Genomic DNA, 21113 nt, shown 5'->3' with positions numbered 1-21113 from the left:
TACTGTAGATATTGCCTCCTAATATTGTACAATCGGTGTATTGCTTCACTGGCCTGGGATATTGTTTGAATTCAAGACCAGATTGATCTCAATTTGTCAGTGTCAAAGTAGCCACTCATTTCAGTTGTGTGTGGGTTTAAAAAAAGATTCAGCTAATATCTATCATGTCAATAATGTGGAAACAAAATATGCCTAAAAAGAAATGCTAGTTTGTTAACACCACCTGCTTTAAGTCACAAGCGTAAATTCCTCAAGATTTAAATGCATATTCCCATTCATTTTAAGCACATAGTCTAGAATTAATGAAGGCACAAGGGGGGTGTGATATATGGCTAATATACCATAGCTAAGGGCTGTTCTAAGGCACGACCCAACGCGGTGTGCCTGGATACAGCCCTTATCCGTGGTATATTGGCATTATACCACAAACCCGAGGTGCCTCATTGCTATTATAAACTGGTTACCAACTTAGAGCAGTAAAAATAAATGTGTTGTCATACCAGTGGTATATTTTGATATACCACGGCTATCAGTCAATCAGCATTCAGGGCTCGAACCACCCAGTTCATAATGATATTCAAATCAGTCGGTACAACAAATGTAATTCATTACATTTCTCGCACTCTCACCTAAATATGTAATAAAAAGCACTACACCCCTGACAGTATGATAAATTACATTAGAGAACTGGGTGGTTTGAGCCATGAATGGGGCGGCAGGGTAGCCTAGTGGTTAGAGTGTTGAGCTAGTAACCGAAAGGTTGCCAGTTCATATCCCCGAGCTGACAAGATACAAATCGGTCGTTCTGCCCCTGAAGACACAGTTAAGCCACTAGGCAGTCATTGAAAATAACAATTTGTTCTTAATTGACTTGCCTAGTTAAATAAAAAGGTTAAATAAAAAATGAATGCTGATTTGCTGACAGCTGTTGTATATGAGACTGTATACCACGGGTATTTTTATTGCCTTAATTACATTGGTAACCAGTTTATAATAGCAATAAGGCACCTTAGGGGTTTGTGGTATAATGCCAATATACCACGGCTAAGGGGTGTCCAGGCACTGTTGCGTCATACATATGAACAGTCCTTAGCCTTGGTATATTGGCCATATACCACACCTCCTCGGGCCATATTGCTTAATTATAGAACTGCTACATTTATTCTTCCAATTATGGGCTTGTGGTGCAGTTAACTAAGTGAAAGTAAGAAAGTCGTGTATATTTCAGAGGACGCTGACATCTTTAAAAATATGTTTAATACAGACAAATGAACATTAGTTAAATGTTCTAGCTCATTCATGTCAGTCAATCCTTTTAAGACTGCATAATAGGAAAATAAAACATTACCAACAGAACAGAATAAGAAAATATTAAAAACAGGTAAAAGGAAAGTCACATTCTACTAGTTCTGACACCCGAGTGGTAATTTGGACCTGAGTGGGGTATCGTGAGTGTCATTTTCTGCCATCTTGGAACGATTGAGGAATTTGTTTTCCTTCTTGCATGCCTTTTGCTGAAAGGAGAAAACATTACATTCAAACAAAGCCATAGCTGGGGCTAGGAGCAAGAGATGACAGTACATTAACAAAGAAACCCTGTGGTAATCTTACCTTGAAGAATGGCACTCGTCCATTCTCATAGCACATGAGGTTTTCGTCGATATAAGATGGCTCAGTGACATAGCTGTCGTTGTAGCCGCTCAACTCGTCCTCCAGAGAGTCCTATGGCAACAGATGTCATAACATGTATTCTGTACACTGAACTTCACCCTTTCCAATGTCATTATTGCCCATTACATGCTGAATAGTCTAGATCAGTCAGTATTCATAGTCCATGTATACAGTAGAGGCTGACCAATTAATCGGAATGACAGATTAATTAGGACGATTTCAAGTTCAAAACAATCGTAATCTGCATTTTTGGACTCGATTATATTGCAATCCACGAGGAGACTGCGTGGCAGGCTGACCACCTGTTACGTGAGTGCAGGCAGCAAAATTCTTATTTTTTTATATTTTTAAATCAAGCTTAACATAATCACTAGTTAATTACACATGGTTGATGATATATTACCAGTTTAACTAGCTTGTCCTGCGTTGCATATAATCAACCCGGTGCCTGTAATTGTGTCACTTCTCTTGCGTTCAGTGTAAGCAGAGTCAGGGTATATGTAGCAGTTTGGGTTGTCTGGCTTGTTGAACTGTGTGAAGACCATTTCTTCCTAGCAAAGACTAATTAATTGGCCAGAATTTTAAATAATTATGACATAACATTGAAGGTTGTGCAATGTAACAGCAATATTTAGACTTAGGTTTGCCACACATTCGATAAAATAGGGAACGGATCCATATTTCACTGAAATAATTAGTTTTGTTTTCGAAATTATAGTTTCGGATTTGACCATATTAATGACCTAAGGCTCGTATGTGTGTTTATTAGAATTGAGTCTATTATTTGATATAGCATTCAGAGGTGGTAGGCAGCAGCAGGCATGTAAAGCATTCATTCAAACAGCACTTTCCTGCGTTTGCCAGCAGTTCTTTGCAATACTTGAAGCATAGCGAAGTTATTGACTTCAAGCCCATCAACTCCCGAGATTAGACTGGCAATACTATAGTGCCTATAAGAACATCCAATAATCAAAGGTCTATGAAATACAGATGGTATAGAGCGAAAGTCCTATAATAACTACAACCTAAAACATCTTACCTGGGAATATTGAAGACTCATGTTAAAAAGGAACCACCAGCTTTCGTATGTTCTCATGTTCTGAGCAAGGAACTTAAACATTAGCTTTTTTTACATGGCACATATTGCAATTTTACTTTCTTTTCCAACACTGTTTTTGCATTAAATAATGAAACATGTTCAATTTAGGTTTATTCGAGACTAAATTGATTGATTTTATTTATGTATTATATTAATTAAAACAATACTGTTCATTCAGTATTGTTGTAATTGTCATTATTACACGTGCATACAAAATTGGCAGACCTTTTTTGGGTACTCAAATTTATTTAAAAAAAAAATATTAAAAAAATAACTGTATTGTGTTAAAATCATAATCAGTCAACCTCTGGTATACAGTTCCCTTAATGTAACCGTGAGAGTTATGTGCCATACTGCCCCAAACCGACATGACCCAACCAGGCAAAATTGGGATCTAATGTGTACCTGATCAACCTGCTTCTCCTCCTCTACTGTGTCACACTGGAACAGGGTGGCCTGCAGCTCCTCCTGCTGGTGGCGGAAGCTGTCCAGCAGTTCAGCTCTGCTCTTCGACTTGGCCAGGAGACATGGGTACACAAACTCCCTCCTCTGAGGAGTTGTACCTGCCAGAACAAAACAAGGTCAGTGACTCAGACTATACATGAAGAAAAAAAGAAGCCAATTTAACATTTTAAATGGCATTACATCCGCGGCAGGCTCACCAGTTGGGACATCCTCTTTGAGCTGCTCGCTGAGGAAATTGTGGACACTGACCACACCACCCTCCATGTGGGCCTTGAGTTCTATGTAGTGGTGTTCCAGAGTGTTCTGGTCCAGTGATGTCTGCTCCTTCAAGGCGCTCAGACCCTCCTCCAGAAGCCCTTGCTGCTGCGTCAGTTGACCACTCACCTCCTGGACCCTCTCCTCACAGCTCTGCTCCACCCTCTGATTCACACCACAGAGAAACACCGGTCAGGATTTCAGTTATGATGAATACCGACATGCAATGAGCTGCTCAGGGATTTCGAAGCTAACCATTTTTGTAAAACTGAACAGTGTAGTACAAGACTAATATTTTCCAGCACGGAGCGAATTCCAGGTCTGCTGAGCGCAAACTTGAACCTTGTGCAACTTCCAGCACGTGTTTACTGTGAACAGAGGCTGTACCCACTTTAATTTACTGTTTCAGTGGCCAAATAGCCTACTGTGACTGTTTGATCATACATGTACACCTACCAGAGTGGCTTACCATAAAATATATATTTTTTGAAAACGCATCATGTAAAATTAACAAGGAAATTGGTTATATCATGCAGCCTACAGTAGCAGCCAATGTATAGTGTTTAATGTAGGCCTACATTCCATGAAACTTTTCCTTCAGACAAGATGGTGACTGAACATTGTTTGATACAAGAAACCAAAATAAAAAAAGGCATAGTTATTCCCGTATCATTATTAAAGAGAATCAGAAAAGTTATGCTACTCTGTGCCTATTGGCTACTTAGCTTATTCAGACTCGTCTCAAATAAAACACTTCCCCTTAAGACAAAGAAAAGCTCTTTACTTGGCACACTTTTCAAAGATAGCTAGAAAAATGTACACGTTTTGTAGGAAGCACAAATTTGCTATAATTGGGTTAATAATTCACTAACTAGCAAATAATAAGTCGCTACATGCAATTGTTTTGAGATCAAAGCGTGAGCTGCATAAATCACAACCGCTAGTGCTGTAAAACAGTCCAGTTCAAAGTGAATGGCACAAATCCATATATGGCAATTGTCTATTTGCACATAGGCCTACTGCAGTTGTCATTGGTTATGCCGCACTGGTCTGTGTAAAGGAATATAATAGAATCCTACTCTGATGCGCTCAAATGTCGGTCGACCGAGAATCATCCGTTTGTTCTTCCAATCTGAAAAAAAGGTGTACTTTTCAATATATAGACACCCTACACGCAGAGCTGGTCTGATGCTTTAAGTGCACTCTTAGATAAAATTACTCGTAACGGGCGAATGTTTACTAGTTGCTCAGGAGGGAAAGTCAGCTCTGTGGAAGACATCTACTGGAGATAAAAAGGGTATAGGAGCAAGCGTTGCGTGAGTATTGTGCGCCAAACAGGTGCGATTAGAATACAATATTATTTTCTTAGCATTTGGAAAAGTGCACACACTAAATAAGTGCACCAGAGTGTTAAGGAAAAAATATGAAGCCTTTAAAAACAGTAAAGAGAAAAACAGTTGCATGCATTTGTGATTTGCAGTTTATTTATCACGTAGGAAAATTATTCAAAGCTCCCTTTCTTATTCCGTTTTAAAACTAAAAAGGTTTGATTGCATTTCAAAGCATGAATGACTCGTATGCTGTGTACATACAGTGCCTTTGGAAAGTTCGGGCCCCTTGACTTTTCCCACATTGTTAGCCTTATTCTAAAATAAAAATTTTTTTTAAGAATCCTCAGCAATCTACACACAATACCCCATAATGACAAAGCAAAAACCAGTTTAGAAATTTGAGTAAATGTATTAAAAATGAAAAAGAATAAAAAAAAATATATAAAAAAATACCTTTACATAAGTATTCAGACCCTTTGCGATGAGACTCGAAATTGAGCCAAGGTAAATCCCGTTTCATTGATCCTTGAGATGTTTCTACAACTTGGACTCCCCCTGTGGTAAATGCAATTGATTGGCCATAATTTGGAAAGGCACACACACAGGTCTATATAAAAAGGTTCCACAGTTGACAGTGCATACCAGAGCAAAAACCAAGCAATGAGGTCCAAGGAGTTGTCCGTAGAGCTCCAAGACAGGATTGTCGAGGCACAGATCTGGGGAAGGGTACCAACATATTTCTGCAGCACTGAAGGTCCAAGAACAGTGGTCTCCATTCTTAAATGGAATTAGTTCTTCCTAGAGCTGGCCGCACAGCCAAACTGAGCAATCGGGGAGAAAAGCCTTGGTCAGAGAGGTGACCAAGAAACCAATGGTCACTGACAGAGCTCTATAGGTCCTCTGTGGAAATGGGAGAAACTTCCAGAAGGACAACCATCTCTGCAGCACTCCACCAATCAGTCCTTTATGGTAGTGACCAGACAGAAGCCACTCCTCAGTAAAAGGCACACGACAGCCCGCTTGGAATTTGGCACCATCTATACAGTGAAGCATGGTGGTGGCAGCATCATCCTGTGGATGTTTTTCAGCTGCAGGGTCTGAGAGACTAGTCAGAATCGAGGGAACAAAGTACAGAGAGATAGTTGATGAAAACCTGCTCCAGAGCGCTCAGGAGCACAAACTGGGGCTAAGTTTCATTTTCCAACAGGACAATGACCCTAGACACATAGCCAAGAACACAGGAGTTCTCTGAATGTCCTTGAGTGGCCCAGCCAGAGACCAGACATGAACATCTCCGGAGAGACCTGAAAATAGCTGTGAAGAAACACTCCCCATCCAACCTGAGAGCTTCAGAGGATCTACAGAGAAGAATGGGATAAACTCACCAAATACAGGTGTGCCAAGCTTGTAGTGTCATACCCAAGAAGATGAGGCTGTAATCGCTGCCGAAGGTGCTTCAAAGTGGTGAGTAAAGGGTCTGAACACTTATGTAAACATAATTATTTTTTTTTTTTTTGCTTTGTCATTAGAGTATTGTGTAGATTGATGAGTAATAAAACTATTTAAATACATTTTAGAATAAGACTGTTACGTATCAAAATATGGAAAAAGTAAAGGGGTCTGAATACTTTCCGAATGCACTGTATGCATGTATACATGCACACAGTACAGGTCAAAAGTAGACACCTACTCATTCCAGGGTTTCTTTTTTCCGATATTGTAGAATAGTGAAGACATTAAATCTGAGAAACATACGGAATCATGTAGTAACCAAATGTATAAAATCAAAGTACCTGATTCTTCAAAGTAGCCATCCTTTGCATCCTCTCAACCAGTTTCATGAGGTAGTCACCTGGAATGCATTTCAATTAACGTATGCCTATGACCATATTATGACAGAACAGTGGCTGTGTGGAACATGGAGACCCTCTGCAAGACCCTGGAGTTGAAGGGACATGCAGATTGGGTGACAGATGTGGCAATCAGTGCGGACAAAAAATGGGTGGCCTCAGCTTCCAAGGACATCACTGTCAGGTTGTGGAATATAGAACATTCTGAAGAGATCCCTGCCGTTATTGAGACCAGGAAGGCTCAGGGAATGGGCTATCATATCCTCCAGTGTGAAGAGTGTGGAAAGGCTTTCTCCATTTCTCGACTGGAGAACTCCGACTTGGTCACAAAGTGTGTGTTCTGCCGATTGAAGACAGAAAGCAGATCCCATCTTCAACCACCTCCTCTGTTGTCTAGTGTTCTGCCGATTGTAAGTCGCTCTGGATAAGAGCGTCTGCTAAATGACTTAAATGTAAAATTAACAGGTGTGCCTTGTTAAAAGTGAATTTGTGTTATTTCTTATCTTAATGCGTTTGAGCCAATCAGTTGAGTTGTGACAAGGTAGAGGTGGTATACAGAAGATAGCCCTATTTGGAAAAAGACAAGTTCATATTATGGCAAGAACAGCCCAAATAAGCAAAGAAACAACAGTCCGTCATTTCTTTAAGACATGAAGGTCAGTCAATCCAGGACATTTCAAGTAACTTGAAAGTTTCTTCAAGTGCAGTCGCAAAAACCAAGCGCTATGATGAAACTGGCTCCCATGAGGACCGCCACAGGAAAGGAAGACCCAGAGTCACCTCTGCTGCAGAGGATCAGTTCATTAGAGTTAACTGCACCTCAGATTGCAGCCCAAATAAATGCTTCAGAGTTGAAGTAACAGACATCAACTGTTCAGAGGAGACTGCATGAATTAGGCCTTCATGGTCAAATTGCTGCAAAGAAACCACAATAAAAAAGGACAATAATCATAAAGAAGAGACTTGCTTGGGGCAAGAAACACAAGCAATGGACATTAGACCCGTGGAAATTTGTCCTTTTGTCTGAGTCCAAATTTTTGGTTCCAACAGCTTTGACTTTGTGAGATGCAGAGTAGGTGAACAGATGATCTTTGCTTGCATGGTTCCCACCGTGAAGCATGGAGGAAGAGGTGATGTTAAATTGCTGGTGACAAGGTCAGTGATTTATTTAGAATTCAAGTCACACTTGAGCAGGATAGCTAACAGCATTCTGCAGCGATACGACATCCCATCTGGTTTGCACTTAGTGGCACTATCATTTGGTTTTTCAACAGGACAATGACCCAACACACCTCCAGGATGTGTAAGGGCTATTTGACCAAGAAAGAGTGGAGTGCTGCTTCAGATGACCTGGCCTCCACAATCACCAAGCTCAACCCAATTGAGATGGTTTGGGATGAGTTGGACCGCAAAGTGAAAGAAAAGCAGCCAACAAGCTCTCAGCATATGTGGGAACTCCTTCAAGACCGTTGGAAAAGCATTCCAGGTGGAGCTGGTTGAGAGAATGACAAGAGTACGCAAAGCTGTCAAGGCAAAGGGTGGCTACTTTGAAGAATCTAAAATATATTTAGATTTGTTTAACACTTTTGTTACGACATGATTCCATGTGTTATTTCATAGTTGATGTCTTCACTATTATTCTACAATGTAGAAAATAGTACAAATAAAGAAAAGCCCTTTTAATGAATACGTGTCCAAACTCCGGACTGGTACTAATATAAAATTCAATCTCCTACATTTTCTTAGACAATTAAAAAAAGGCAAGAACTGTTTCCTCACTCCGCTGCTGCCTCCGCCACATTGTTCTCAACACCAATACGCGGGTTAACTTTGCTATTATGCATATAGCAACATAGGGAAAGGCGCCAATTCAATGGCACACTGAGGATTGTTTCAGAACCATGGACAGCGACCTCTATCAAACACAGGAGAATGTGCATGTTACAAAATATTTATTAGTGGTGCATAATGATTTTCCCATAATATAACCATATACAATTTCAGGTATCACATGAGTGAAGACTGTGCCATCCGTGGCCTCCACAATTGTTTTGTCGACCGAAACAGGGGTGAATCAGACAGCTAGTGCACCATGAAAAAAACTATTTGCGATTGCTCGACCAACAGCCTATCGATCAGTCAACTAAATGGGGTCAGCCCTAATGAGGTCTGATACGGTTGGTATCCAACATGCCATCAGACTGCTGAACACTTGAACTGGACTGCAGACTCTACAAACCTTAGAGCACACATACAGTACATTCATGACACACACATTACTAATGATCGCTAAATACTGCACAATATAAAAACACTCCCACTCCCCCAATCCATGCCTTGCCCAAAACACATGAAAATATTGGACTATAAATTATGCCTTCCTGTATTATACTAAAGAGCTTATTCTATTCTACTAAGCTATTTACTTTTGTTTGTATTCTTATCATTTCTTACAACTGAAACTTCTAGGCCAAGAAAAATTGGCTAAATAGCAAAAATACATGGTGGTACTTTATGAAATGAACAAGTCCCTGTTTGAGGTAAAACTGCACAATATTCTGTCTTGAGTGTATAGTTTACCTGTAGCAGGGTCTGAGCAGAGGCGGTGTTCTCCCTCATCAGGGTGAGCTGAGCATGGGAGTCAGTGCAGTCCTTGGTAGAGGCACACCATTGCAGACTCCTCTCACACAGCTGGGTCAGAGAGCTGTGCAGGTGGCTGCAGTAGACGGAGCACTCCTCCACCGTATGCTGAGCCTCCTGGGCAGTCTGCTGGACCTCCGAGATAAGGCTGGCGGTGGAGGACGCTAGACGCTCCTTTTGGGCTGCGGTCTGGTTCTCAGCTGCACTACATCTCCTGGAAGACAGAATCAAATGAATTAGAGGCTATGCACTGGCAAACATCAAGTGAAAAGAGTAATATGCCGATTCAATGGACAAAGTCAACGACATGGTAGGGCTGACTCCAAGTAGTCAACTGGTCGATTGTTTGGTCGTTAGGCTGTTGGTCGACCAAGATTGTGTGTTACTGCTTCACTAAAACACACACCCAACTCCGTGAACTAATCCATTGGAGGCCAAGACTAAAAGCCAATTTATGTTTGATTTGAAAATGTGGTTTGAGGCTCCATATGGAGAGATTGACACAATTGCGGAGCCTCCAGAGGCAGAGGCGAAATCAAGCTCTGTACTGCATCGCCATGCACGTACCAAATGTTGTAACAATGAGAAGGGATCTGTACAGCTCCGCATTGCCATGACATTGGTTGACGGTAGGTGGGGGCGGTACATCCTGTATAAACAAACTCACTTCTTTGAGAACAGCTGTGCATTGCGCGGTTAAGCACAAGAAGTATGAATGCCCTGACATCTGATGAGACTATATCACTGTAAATGCTACATGGCCAATGCAGACGTCAGATTGAGCACGCACAATGCACTTCCCTCTCCAGAATGCGCACTCTCCCGCAGATTTGTGCACATTCATAACTTCATTGTGTGAATTGTTTGCATATATCAATACCCCATTACATATATCACCAGTAGTATATTTAAGCAATAAGGCCTGAGGAGGTGTGGTATATGGCCAATATACCACGGCTAAGGGCTGTTCATATGCGCAACGTGGAGTGCCTGGACACAAGCCCGTAGCCATATATCACAGACACATTGTTCGCTGAGTGCACAACCTATGCTACAGTTTTGGTTTATTTAATTCCATTTTACAAATTGTCAATTTAGTAGTCTTTTGTTTGGAGCTCTGAGGTCGATGTTGATTAAGGACACGCACACATTGAAGTAGGCCTACAAGCTACCGTGAAAATGTAGTCCCAAAAAGTGTTTATTTGGGGATATGATAGTATTTCTGATTGGCTTGACGCACCATCACTAATGACCTGTGGAGCTTCTCAAAGTAATGTTGTTTTCACCTCAAACGGCAGCTGTTTTTACATCCATTGAGAATTACAATAGATGACTTTTGGTCAACCACAAGAATATATACATTTAGTCGGGACAGCCCTACGTCATGAACAGGTATATCACGTCACATTAGGCCAATGGCCCAGTTAAGACAGCCCAGTTGCACTTACGTTTGCAGGGTCTGCTGAAGGGACTGGACAGGGACCTGCAGGGCGTCGGAGGCACTCATCAGGCCGGCGTAGTTATTCTGGGTCTCCATGGCCAGGAGGTTGAGCTGGTTCTGCAGACACTGGATCACTTGGGTCATGCCCTGTAGGGGAGGTGATGTCCCAAGGTCAGATCAAAAAGCCTTGATAGTGAGAAGTTTTTTTTTGTTGTCAACATCCAGATGTCTAACAGAGACTGGACCAACGGTATAAAAGCAGAGTAGACATTGCCAGAGCAACCCTATTGTGCATATCAAAGTGTATTACTTTGACATCTTGTTTTTTCAGATGATTGCAGAGGGTGATAGACCACTCCAAATCGATCCCAGGCCGTACCGTCTGATGCTCCTCGTCTGCTCTGCTGATCTGTTTCTTCAGGTTGTTGTGCTCAGTCTTTAGGGAGCCGAGACCTGCTGAGGCAGTCTCCCTCAGGGCAGCCAGGTCCTGGGCATGGCCACTGAAGAACGACGTCATTTCCACCTTCATGGACGCCATCTGGGAAAAAAGAAAGCATTCATTAAATTGTCTAACACATGCATAAGCAAAGTATTTAGAGTATATACAATGCATTATTTCAGCCAGCTTCACTTACCTTAGCTGCCAGGGCATGGTGGCTCCCCAGTGTCTTCTTCAGGCTGTCATTCATGGCCATGATGGCACTGAAACCAGGCAACATCTGGGCCTCCAGGACCTCCTCAAGCTCCAACTTGTGCTCCTCCTGTTAAAACAGGATCATATTTATCAAGAAATATCACACCTCTTTATACAGATTTATACAAAAACAGAAAAAAACAAGAACCGACATGACTTAATTTCTATCCTTACCAAAACCTGGTGCAGAGTGTTTTTGGCCTCCGCACACAGAGTCTCTTGCGCCATCAATTTAGCCTGACACTTGGTCATGCCATCAGTAAACAGATTATTGATGCCGCAGAAGGCCGCGGTAACAGTTGCCATGGCACATTTGAAGGCTTTGTCGTTGACTGTAAGAAGACCCTCTGAGGGCACAAAAGACTAAAATCAGATATTAATTCCTATGATGCGCTCATATCACTCTTTTAAACTACCGGTCCATTTCAAGCTGCTCACCAACTGAGGTTTTGTAGGAGTCCAGCATGCTCTGGTGCTTGTTGCGCTGGTCTTCCACAGAGTTCTGCATCTGGCTGAACATAGCATCCATGTGGTCGGTAAAACTAATCTGGATTTCAGAGTTGTGCTCCTCAACTTTCTTCTTCCTCTCTAGCTTAGCATGCAGGTCAGATACGTCTTTGGTGCTCACATCAACAGTTGTTAGCAACTGGAGAAAAAAAAGAAGGTTAAATCTTAAAAACAGACAGTCATACAGTACATGCTCAAACAACATTTTAGTCTTTTAGACTAAACTGTTAACCAGAGCAAATTACAGCAGTGAGTGTATACATTTTCGTACTGGCCGTAATGTCGTCACCCTAACCTTGTCTGCAGTGGTGTACAGTTTCTCCTCAGTGGTGGCCAGCTCAGACACTATAAACGCCTCCTCAGTGAGCTTTTGCTTAGTCTCCTGCAGGTCCTTGTGAGTCTCCTCCAGCTTATGGTTCTTATCCTCCAAATCATTGAGGCACTGGTCCAGTTTATCCTTGCTATCCTCAAACAGCTCAAAGACCTGGGAAGGAGGGACGATCACAATATTTTTGGATTAGTCATGTGGAGCCAGTAGCCATTGTTCAGCTCATCCAAAAACAGGAAGTAAATGACATTTTTAAACATGCTTACTCTCTTCAGCTCCTCCTCCACTGATGCAATCTTCTCGGTGTATTCGGTTATATGCTCCTCTTGGGAAGATATCACGCCCGCCATGCTCCTGTGGGGTGATAAAATGTTAAACTCCTGTACTTTCTCCTTCTGAAGTGATTACATTCCAATACAGATTAGTAAAAACGTTTGGTTCATGAACAAAATATGTGTGTTGTACAATGGGCAATTACTCATAGTTCTCAGACGACAAATACACTCCATTCTTGTCGCGAGTGGCAGCCAAATCCCGTTTTAGACGCTCAATTTCCTCTGTGTATTCCTGATAAAATACAATATTTTAGTCCAGACATTTCACCAAATAAGATATTCTTTAAAAAATACAAAGTAAACAGAGAATTCTCCAAATTTCAATTTAGAGTTTCAGTTCTTATATTCACCTTGATAAGAGTTCTCTTTGTCAACTTCTGGTTCACCTCAGGCTTGTTCATGATGTTCTTGGCCCTGTTGGCATATTCCAGCGTGCTCAGAGTTTCCTGGGGATTTCATGAAATAAAAATTTAGTATTGAGGCATTGCTAAAAACTAGACATCAATCTAGACACACATGCCAAGAGACAATAAGACAGCCAGACACACCTCCAGGTTGATTGAGGCTGGGGAAACGGTGGCGATGATGGAGGTCTTGGTACGGCCTCCCAGTGAGTCCTGGAGGATACGGGTGAGTTTGGACTCCCTGTAGGGCACGTGGGGCCTCTTCTCCACCAGTGCAGTGATCACCCTGCCCAGTGTCAGCAGAGACTGGTTGATGTTGCCGGCCTCGCGCGCCCGCTTGTCCACAGCCCCCGATCGGCCGATGTTCTCACTGCCAGCAAGGTCCACCTACAAGAGGAGGTCACGTTGGCGAGAATTCCTGATGGGTATCACAAGCAGGTGCACATACATGACAAATGTGTGATCTTTCTTTGTAAGTCACGGGTAGAGGATATGTGACAATGATATTTGTAGGTAATACCAGTTAACCGTACCAAATTCAGTTTTCCAATCTTGACCAGTTCCTCTCCTTCAATGGTGATTTCCTTCATATGAATCGTGACAGAGAATACAGAGTGAGAGCGGCTGAAAAACAAAAAGGGGCAGATCAATATTAAACTATTCAAACACTATAACGCCTTGCTATATGAGAAGTTTAGCTGGTTAGACATGCAGGTTTACCTGGAGTAGGCATTTATAAGAGTGGAGGCAGTTTTTCTCTTGGCAGATCCACGCTCCAGAATCTGGTAAACCTCATTTTTGTTGTGTACTGTGATTTCCTCCAGGCCCTTGATGATGACACCCCTCTGATTGACAGAAAGTACATTTAAACATAACTAGTTTAAGAACATCACCCCATTGGTGGAATAGCAGGTTGTCTATGGAAACAGCAGTGACGTGTTGACACTTGTGGAATTCAACTAATTAGGAACGTACATAAATGTGAGAGTGAGTACTACCTTATTACGTGGATCATCAAACAATTGAAGGCGTTCAGTGACATCGGGACAAGGACTTAGCAGGTCAAACAGCTCTTCATTGTAAATCTCCAGCAAGGAAACCTTGACAGAAAACTCTGTCCCATTCTCAGACAGCTTCTCAAATATCTGATGAAGAGTCCGGGGAATGATACCAGCAAGAGGGTCCTGAAAGAGTAGATTCAAATCACACAGTACACATACAGAGGATAATAACTTAAACAGTCAACTGACAAATCTGACACAATTATGTTATACCTCTTCCCATGTAAATTCTTCATTCGGGGATCTTTCTCCTTCCATTGTGAAGGTCTTCCCTGTTCCAGTTTGGCCATATCTACATAACAAAAGCCATTTAAATAAAATATTTTAGAAAAACAGACAGACAAGTCTTCAGTGGCCAATGTCAGCTTCTTTTTTTGGGGGGGGGCACTCGGTGTTTGGTCGCTGCTCATGTTTTTGTTTGTTAATTTGTAGATTGCGCTGTACTATGTCACTAAATGTTGTCTATTGCTTGCTAGTGAAGGGGAATATATACATTTTAGAATAAGGCTGTAATGTAACAAAATGTGGGGAGTCTAGGTGTCTGTATACTTTCCGAATGCACTTTAACTGCCTTAATGTTGCTGGACCCTGCGAAGAGCCTTAATAAATATAAACATATTGCTACCATATGTTTGCTGCAGAGGGACAAGAGCCATGAGAAAACAAGTTTAGATGAGTCTCAGAAATTAGAACATCTACTTTGTGCATGACAAGTTATTTTTTCAACAACTGTTTAAATACAGATTATTTCACTGTATCACAATTTCAATGGGTCAGAAGTTTACATACACTAAACTGACAGTGCCTTTAAACAGCTTGGAATATTCCAGAAAATGTCAGGGCTTTAGAAACCTCTGACTCAAATGATGTCAATTAGCCTATTGGAGAGGTACCTGTGGTTGTATTTCAAGGCCTACCGTCAAACTCCGTGCCTCTGCTTTCATCAGGGGGGGGAATCTAAAGAAATCAGCCAAACCCTCAGAAGAAAAGTTGTAGAACTCCACAAGTCTGGTTCATCCTTGGGAGACACCCGAAGTTACCACGTTCATCTGTACAAACAATAGTACGCAAGTAGAAACACCATGGGACCACGCAGCATTCATACCACTCAGGAAGGAGAGGTGTTCCGTCTCCAAGAGATGAAAGGACTTTGGTGCGAAAAGTGCAAATCAACCCCAGAACAGCAGCAAAGGACCGTGTGAAGATGCTGAGGAAACGGGTACAAAAGTATCTATATCCAGAGTAAAATGAGTCCAATAACGACATAACCTGAAACGCCGCTCAGCAAGGAAGAAGCCACTGCTCCAAAACCACCATAAAAAAACAGACTAAGGTTTGCAACTGCACATGGGGACAAAGATGGACCTTTTCGGAGAAATGTCCTCTGGTCTGATGAAACAAAAAAATAGAACCGTTTGGCCATAATGACCATTGTTATGTTTGGAGGAAAAAGGGGGAGGATTGCAAGCCGAAGAACACAATCCCAATTGAAGCGCGGGGGTGGCAGCCTCATGTTGTGGGGGTGCTTTGCTGCAGGAGGGACTGGTGTACTTCACAAAATAGATAGCATCATAAAGGCAGGAAAATTATGTGGCTATATTGAAGCAACATCTCAAGACATCAGCTTGGTCGCAAATGGGTCTTCCAAATGGACAATGACCCCAAGCATACTTCCAAAGTTGTGGCAAAATGGCTTACGGACAACAAAGTCAAGGTATTGGAGAGACCACCATAAAGCCACAACCTCAATCCTATAGAAGATTTGTGGGCAGAACTGAAAAACCATGTGCGAGGAAGGAGGCCTACAAACCTGACTCAGTTACACCAGCTCTGTCAGGAGGAATGGGCCAAAATTCCCCCAACTTATTGTGGGAAGCTTGTGGAAGGCTACCCGAACAGTTTGACCCAAGTTAAACAATTAAAAAGGCAAAGCTACCAAATACTAATTGAGTGTATGTAAACTTCTGACCCACTGGGAATGTGATGAAAGAAATAAAAGCTGAAATTCTCCACTATCATTCTGACATTTCACATTATTAAAATAAAGTGGTGATCCTAACTGACCCAAGTCAGGGAATTTTTACTAGGATTAAATGTCATTGTGAAAAACTGAGTTTAAATGTATTCGGCTTAGGTGTATATAAACTTTTGAATTCAACTGTAAGTATTCAGACCCCGTTTCCATTGATCATCCTTCTACAACTTGGGAGTCCACCTGTGATAAATTCAATTAGACATGATTTGAAAAGGCACACACCTGTCTATATAAAGGCCCCTGTGCTGCCATCCTGTTAGAAGGTAACAGATTATTTTATTACAATGGTTAAATTGGATTTTCATTGTGTTCAATGGTGTTATTTGCCCCCTAGTGGCGCTTTCTGGTACTTAGAAAGTCAATGCAAACGGGAAGTTCAGAATTTGTTTTGCACGCATAGAAGCAGCTACAACCACCACTACGGTGCAGGTCTTTCAATGTAGTTCTTTCTTGTCACGCTTCAGCCTTGGAAAAATATTTGTTTGTAAGTTCGATTCAAGCATTTAGCTAATGATGATAATCTTGTTATTGATAGAGTTTCTTACATATCAATGTTGGTTGCATTTACTCACAAATTGCAATGCCTTTTGTGTATGTCGTTAGCTGTATTACTTTGCTCATGCGTCATGCAAATGAATTGTAAAATATACGATACTGTAGTTTTGTTACTGTTTCTAGTGTAATATGCTTTGTTATTCTACATAGATGGTTATACATTATTAGAGTAATGAAAGGAGCAATTACCATATGGTTAACAATTAGCTATATGGTTTGGCATCATGCCAGATGCATGGTACCTTAGCGCGTGCTTTGTATTTATGCAACTTCAAATATTTAATGTACAGCTACAGAATGTCGGTGTGAATTGAACTCTAAAGTATATTCTTTTCTGTATTTTGCAGTTTCACAACATAAACGTTTTCAATATATTAATTCAAGAAAAGTCACGCCTTGGGAGTTTTATTGAAGACTTAGTTGTTAGCTATCTGTCTAGTTTTGCATGGGAACGCAACTCAAGGGCAGAATAGCCCCACAGTTGACAGTGCATGTCAAAGCAAAAACCAAGCCACGAGGTCAAAGGAATTGTCCATAGAGCTCAGAGACAGGATTGTGTCGAGGCACAGATCTGGGGAAGGGTTCCATGTAGCCATGGCTCTGTGGTACTGCCTTGTTCCGAGCCAATTGTAATTTGTGGCACCTGATCACAAACGACTGGACAGTAGTCAAGGTGAGACAAAACTATGGCCTGTGGGACCTGCCTTGAGTGTTGATGCAGAGCAGCGCTTTATTATAAAAACAGACTTCTCGCCATCTTAGCTACTGTTACATGTTATGACCATGACAGGTCACAATCCATGTTTACTCAAAGCAGTTTAGTCATCTCAAATTGCTCAATTTCCATACTCATTACAAGATTCGCTTGAGGTTTAGTGAATGATATGTACCTAACACAATGCTTTTAGTTTGAAAGATTTAAGACTAACTTATTTCCGACCATTCTGAAACAAACTGCAGCTCTTTGATAAGTGTTGAAGTAATTTCACTTGCTGTAGTAGCTGACGTGCACAGTTTTGAGTCATCCGCATACATAGACACACTGGCTTTACTGAAAGCCAGTGGCATGTCATTAGTCAAGAAATAAAAAAGTAAAAGAGCCTGGACAGCTGCCCTGGGGAATTCCTGATTCTACATGGATTACGTTGGAGGCTTCCATTAAAGAACACCCTCTGCTATAGTGTGGATAAAGAGTTACTTGTTGTTAGACAACAGACAGTATCATGAGGTCCCTGGCAATTCCCAGCCCCATGGCTTACAGCACCATATTAGCAAGTCAAATTCAGAGTATGAGTAAATGTACTTGGCAAATAAAGATGATTTTGATGTCAGTTATTACATAGTACTTACGCAAAAACTGTACAGTTGTATCCACTTATCACTTCATCCAAAATGGGACAGACAACACTCTTGTAGACGTCAATTTGCTTTGCAGCTGGACCAAAAACCTGAGGGTTTGATAACATGTGCAACCTTACAGATGGCCTTCCAACCCAAGTAGATATTGGTGTTAGTCCATTTTAGACAACATTAGTTACCATATCAAAAGTGTACATTTTCCTAGCCGCCTTGTCGCCAATCCCTCCCGTTCGCACATTGATCTCTTTTCTGTTTTCAACCGTATCAATAACTCCATGGGAGGCAGACTTGCGTTCCGCGTTGTTGAAGGGTCTGAAAAGGCAAGGGCAGAGAAGTTAACGAGACATTAGTTAAGCCTAGATACAGTGCATTCTTAAAGTATTCAGACCCCAGGACTTTTCCCACATTTTATTACGTTACAGTCCCCCCCCCCTAAAAACAAACACCCAATAATGACAAAGCAAAAATGTTGACATTTTCGCAGGACAACTCCCCATCCAACTGACCGAGCTAGAGAGAATCTGCAGAGAAGATTGGGAGAAACTACCCAAATACAGATATTTCTCCCAATCTTCTCTGCAGATTCTCTCTAGCTCAGTCAGGTTGGATGGGGAGCGTCGCTGCACAGCTATTTTCAGGCCTCTCCAGAGGTGTTCGATAGATAGGCTTCAGGTCCGGCTCTGGCTGGGCCACTCAAGGACATTGAGACTTGTCCTGAAGCCAAACCTGAGTTGTCTTGGCTCTGTGCTTAGGGTTGTCCTGTTGGAAGATGAATCTTAAACCCAGCCTGAGGTCCGGAGAGAACTGGAGCAAGTTATCAACGATCTCTGTACTTTGCTCCATTCATCTTTCCCTCAATCCTGACTAGTCTCCCTGCCGCTGAAAAACATCCCCACATATGGTGGTGGCATCATAATTTTTTCACCGTAGGGATGGTGCCAGGTTTCCTCCAGACATGACACTTGGCATTCAGCCCAAAGAGTTCAATCTTGGTTTCATCAAACCAGAGAATCTGGTTTCTCATGGTCTGAGAGTCCTTTAGGTTCCTTTTGGCAAACTCCAAGCGGGCTGTCATGTGCCTTTTAATGAGAAGTGGTTTCCATCTGGCCACTCTACCATAAAGGCCTGATTGGTGGAGTGCTGCTGAGATTGTTGTCCTTCTGGAAGGTTCTTCCATCTCCACAGACAAACGGTCTGTGGTCAGAAAAGGTGACCAAAACCAGATGGTCACGCTAACAAAGGCTGTTATCCTCCGATTACGCAGTTTGGCCGTTGCAGCCAGCTCTAGGATGAGTTCTTGGTGGTTCCAAACATCTTCCAATTAAGAATCATGGCTGCCACTTCTCAGGGACCTTCAATGCTGCAGACATTGAAAGTGCCTCGACAATCCTGTCTCGGAGCTCTACGGACAATTAATTTGACCTCATAGCTTGGTTTTTCCTCTGTCAACGGTGGCACCTTACAGACTGGTGTGAGCCTTTCCAAATCATGTCCAATCAATTTACAACAGGTGGACTCAAATCCAGTTGTAGAACAATCTCAAGGATGATCAATGGAAACAGTATGCACCCGAGCTCAATTTCGAGTCTCATGAAGGGTCTAAATACTTCCGTAAATAAGGTGTTTTTTAATACATTTGGAAAAAATGTCTAAAACCATGTTTTTGCATTGTCATTATGGGGTAGTGTGTAGAATGATAATGTTTTTATTTAAGCAATTTTAGAATAACGCGCAAGAGGTGTGAATACTTTCCAAATGCACTGCATCTGGCAAGTGTTGCTGTGACACCATGTCCAAATGTTAGTATTGAAGTCCCCAACTGGTTTCATACAAGTCACGTTTAGCTTACCTGCATCTCACAACGACTTGAATATTTCTCCCCTTCTCATCCTTTTTGGCAACATTGAACAAGTTGTTCGAAGCCATGTTTGCAGAACACTCAAAATCCTGCCAACGGCAACTAACAAATAACGTTACCGTTTTTCAATTGAAAAACGCAAATGTATTAGTTAGCTAACATAACGTTACTGTTATTCTAACTAAGCAGTTCGCTAGTTAACGGTAGCTATCTACTGTTACTAACTAGCAATTATTACTTCAATATATTTGCTAACGTTATCTTGCTTAGTTAGCTAGCTATGTTACATAGGCAACCAATCCAAATTTGTCATTACCAAATCTTTGCTCTCGGATTTCTCTCGAACAGTTATCTTGTAGATGGCTAGCTAATTTTAACAAAAACAAATTGTTTGATTGCTGGCGTTCTTTCGTGCGGACTGTGTAGTATTTCAAAATTAAATAGTTTCATCCGAGTTCAGCCAATCGCTAAATCGGAATGTCTCAAACGCGATTTTATTGGCAGTCTGTGGTCACATGAAAAATGGAGGAGTGACGCATCACGGGAACTATAAGCTTTAAATTGGGACACACGCTAAAATACACTGCATGACCAAAAGTATGTGGACATCTGCTAACAGCTTATTGCAAAATCATGGGCATTAATATGGGATAGAGGTGAGGGCTCTGTGCAGGCCACTTTCATGCCATATTCCTATTTCTAACGTTATAGTTATTGCTATTCCATTACTACAGTTCAATTGATATAGTTTATGTAGTCTGGTGGCCAGTTAGTATATGAAAAGATAAATATTTCCATTCTTCTCATCACGGACTGGTAGAGTTGGGACACCAGGAGGGTGCAATAATGATCAAGTAGAACAGAAAAAGGACAGTTCTCACAATCTCCATACACGGACCTCTAGCTGCTGTCCTCTTAAATTCCACGAGTACAAAATTACTAGCTGATAACACAATTCATGTTTGTATTTACATCATATAATGTAGTGCTTAGTGGAAAGTGTATATTTTTATTGTTACATTGTAACTAGGTTTTCCCCTCTAGATAGCAAGTGATTGTGAATATCAAGTCGTCTGCTGTAAAACTCGTTGCTGTGTAATACGCAAAATATCGTTGTAGTAAAAAAAAAAAAAAAAATCAAGAGAAAACTGCAAGACTCAATAGAAGACAAAACAAGGAACAAACCAAAAAGACAGGCTTTTGAAAAATTAACTATTTTTCATAA

The 21113-nt window shown here is 41.5% G+C and overlaps 1 protein-coding gene across 4 annotated transcripts; it reads right to left on the bottom strand.

Moving 5' to 3' along the window:
- Nucleotides 1-1239: 1239 nt before the first annotated feature.
- LOC124017097 (kinesin-like protein KIF11) lies at nt 1240-20366 on the bottom strand. Of its 4 annotated transcripts, none has more exons than XM_046332491.1 (23): nt 20205-20366; nt 19880-19990; nt 18210-18342; nt 18022-18119; nt 14295-14373; nt 14019-14204; nt 13741-13865; nt 13554-13644; nt 13165-13407; nt 12967-13062; nt 12760-12848; nt 12548-12635; nt 12249-12437; nt 11885-12092; nt 11621-11793; nt 11388-11513; nt 11063-11290; nt 10760-10899; nt 9252-9525; nt 3433-3655; nt 3176-3333; nt 1612-1722; nt 1240-1514 (listed from the first exon to the last, which is right to left on the bottom strand). In XM_046332491.1, exons 2-23 carry the CDS (start codon nt 19954-19956, stop codon nt 1404-1406), a joined length of 3246 nt encoding a protein of 1081 aa, XP_046188447.1. In that variant the 5' UTR covers nt 19957-19990; nt 20205-20366; the 3' UTR covers nt 1240-1403. The 4 variants fall into 4 exon arrangements, with proteins under 4 accessions (XP_046188447.1, XP_046188449.1, XP_046188448.1 ...); XM_046332493.1 differs by having other exon boundaries at nt 11132-11290; nt 20205-20365; XM_046332492.1 differs by having other exon boundaries at nt 19880-19977; nt 20205-20364.
- Between the last annotated feature and the right edge of the window lie 747 nt (nt 20367-21113).

The sequence above is a fragment of the Oncorhynchus gorbuscha genome, unplaced genomic scaffold (genome assembly GCF_021184085.1).
Source record: "Oncorhynchus gorbuscha isolate QuinsamMale2020 ecotype Even-year unplaced genomic scaffold, OgorEven_v1.0 Un_scaffold_15:::fragment_4:::debris, whole genome shotgun sequence".
Lineage (NCBI taxonomy): Eukaryota > Metazoa > Chordata > Actinopteri > Salmoniformes > Salmonidae > Oncorhynchus > Oncorhynchus gorbuscha.
Note: the sequence above shows the minus strand (reverse complement) of the source record. Positions and strands in the feature narration are given on the sequence as shown.

Coding starts and splice junctions, on each gene's coding strand:
- LOC124017097 (XM_046332491.1), bottom strand. CDS start 19,956: ATGGCTTCGAACAACTTGTTCAATGTTGCCAAAAAGGATGAGAAGGGG. Junction 11,794..11,884: donor CTCCTACAAAACCTCAGTTG/GTGAGCAGCTTG, acceptor TTGTGCCCTCAG/AGGGTCTTCTTACAGTCAAC. Junction 1,515..1,611: donor GACGAGTGCCATTCTTCAAG/GTAAGATTACCA, acceptor TTCTCCTTTCAG/CAAAAGGCATGCAAGAAGGA.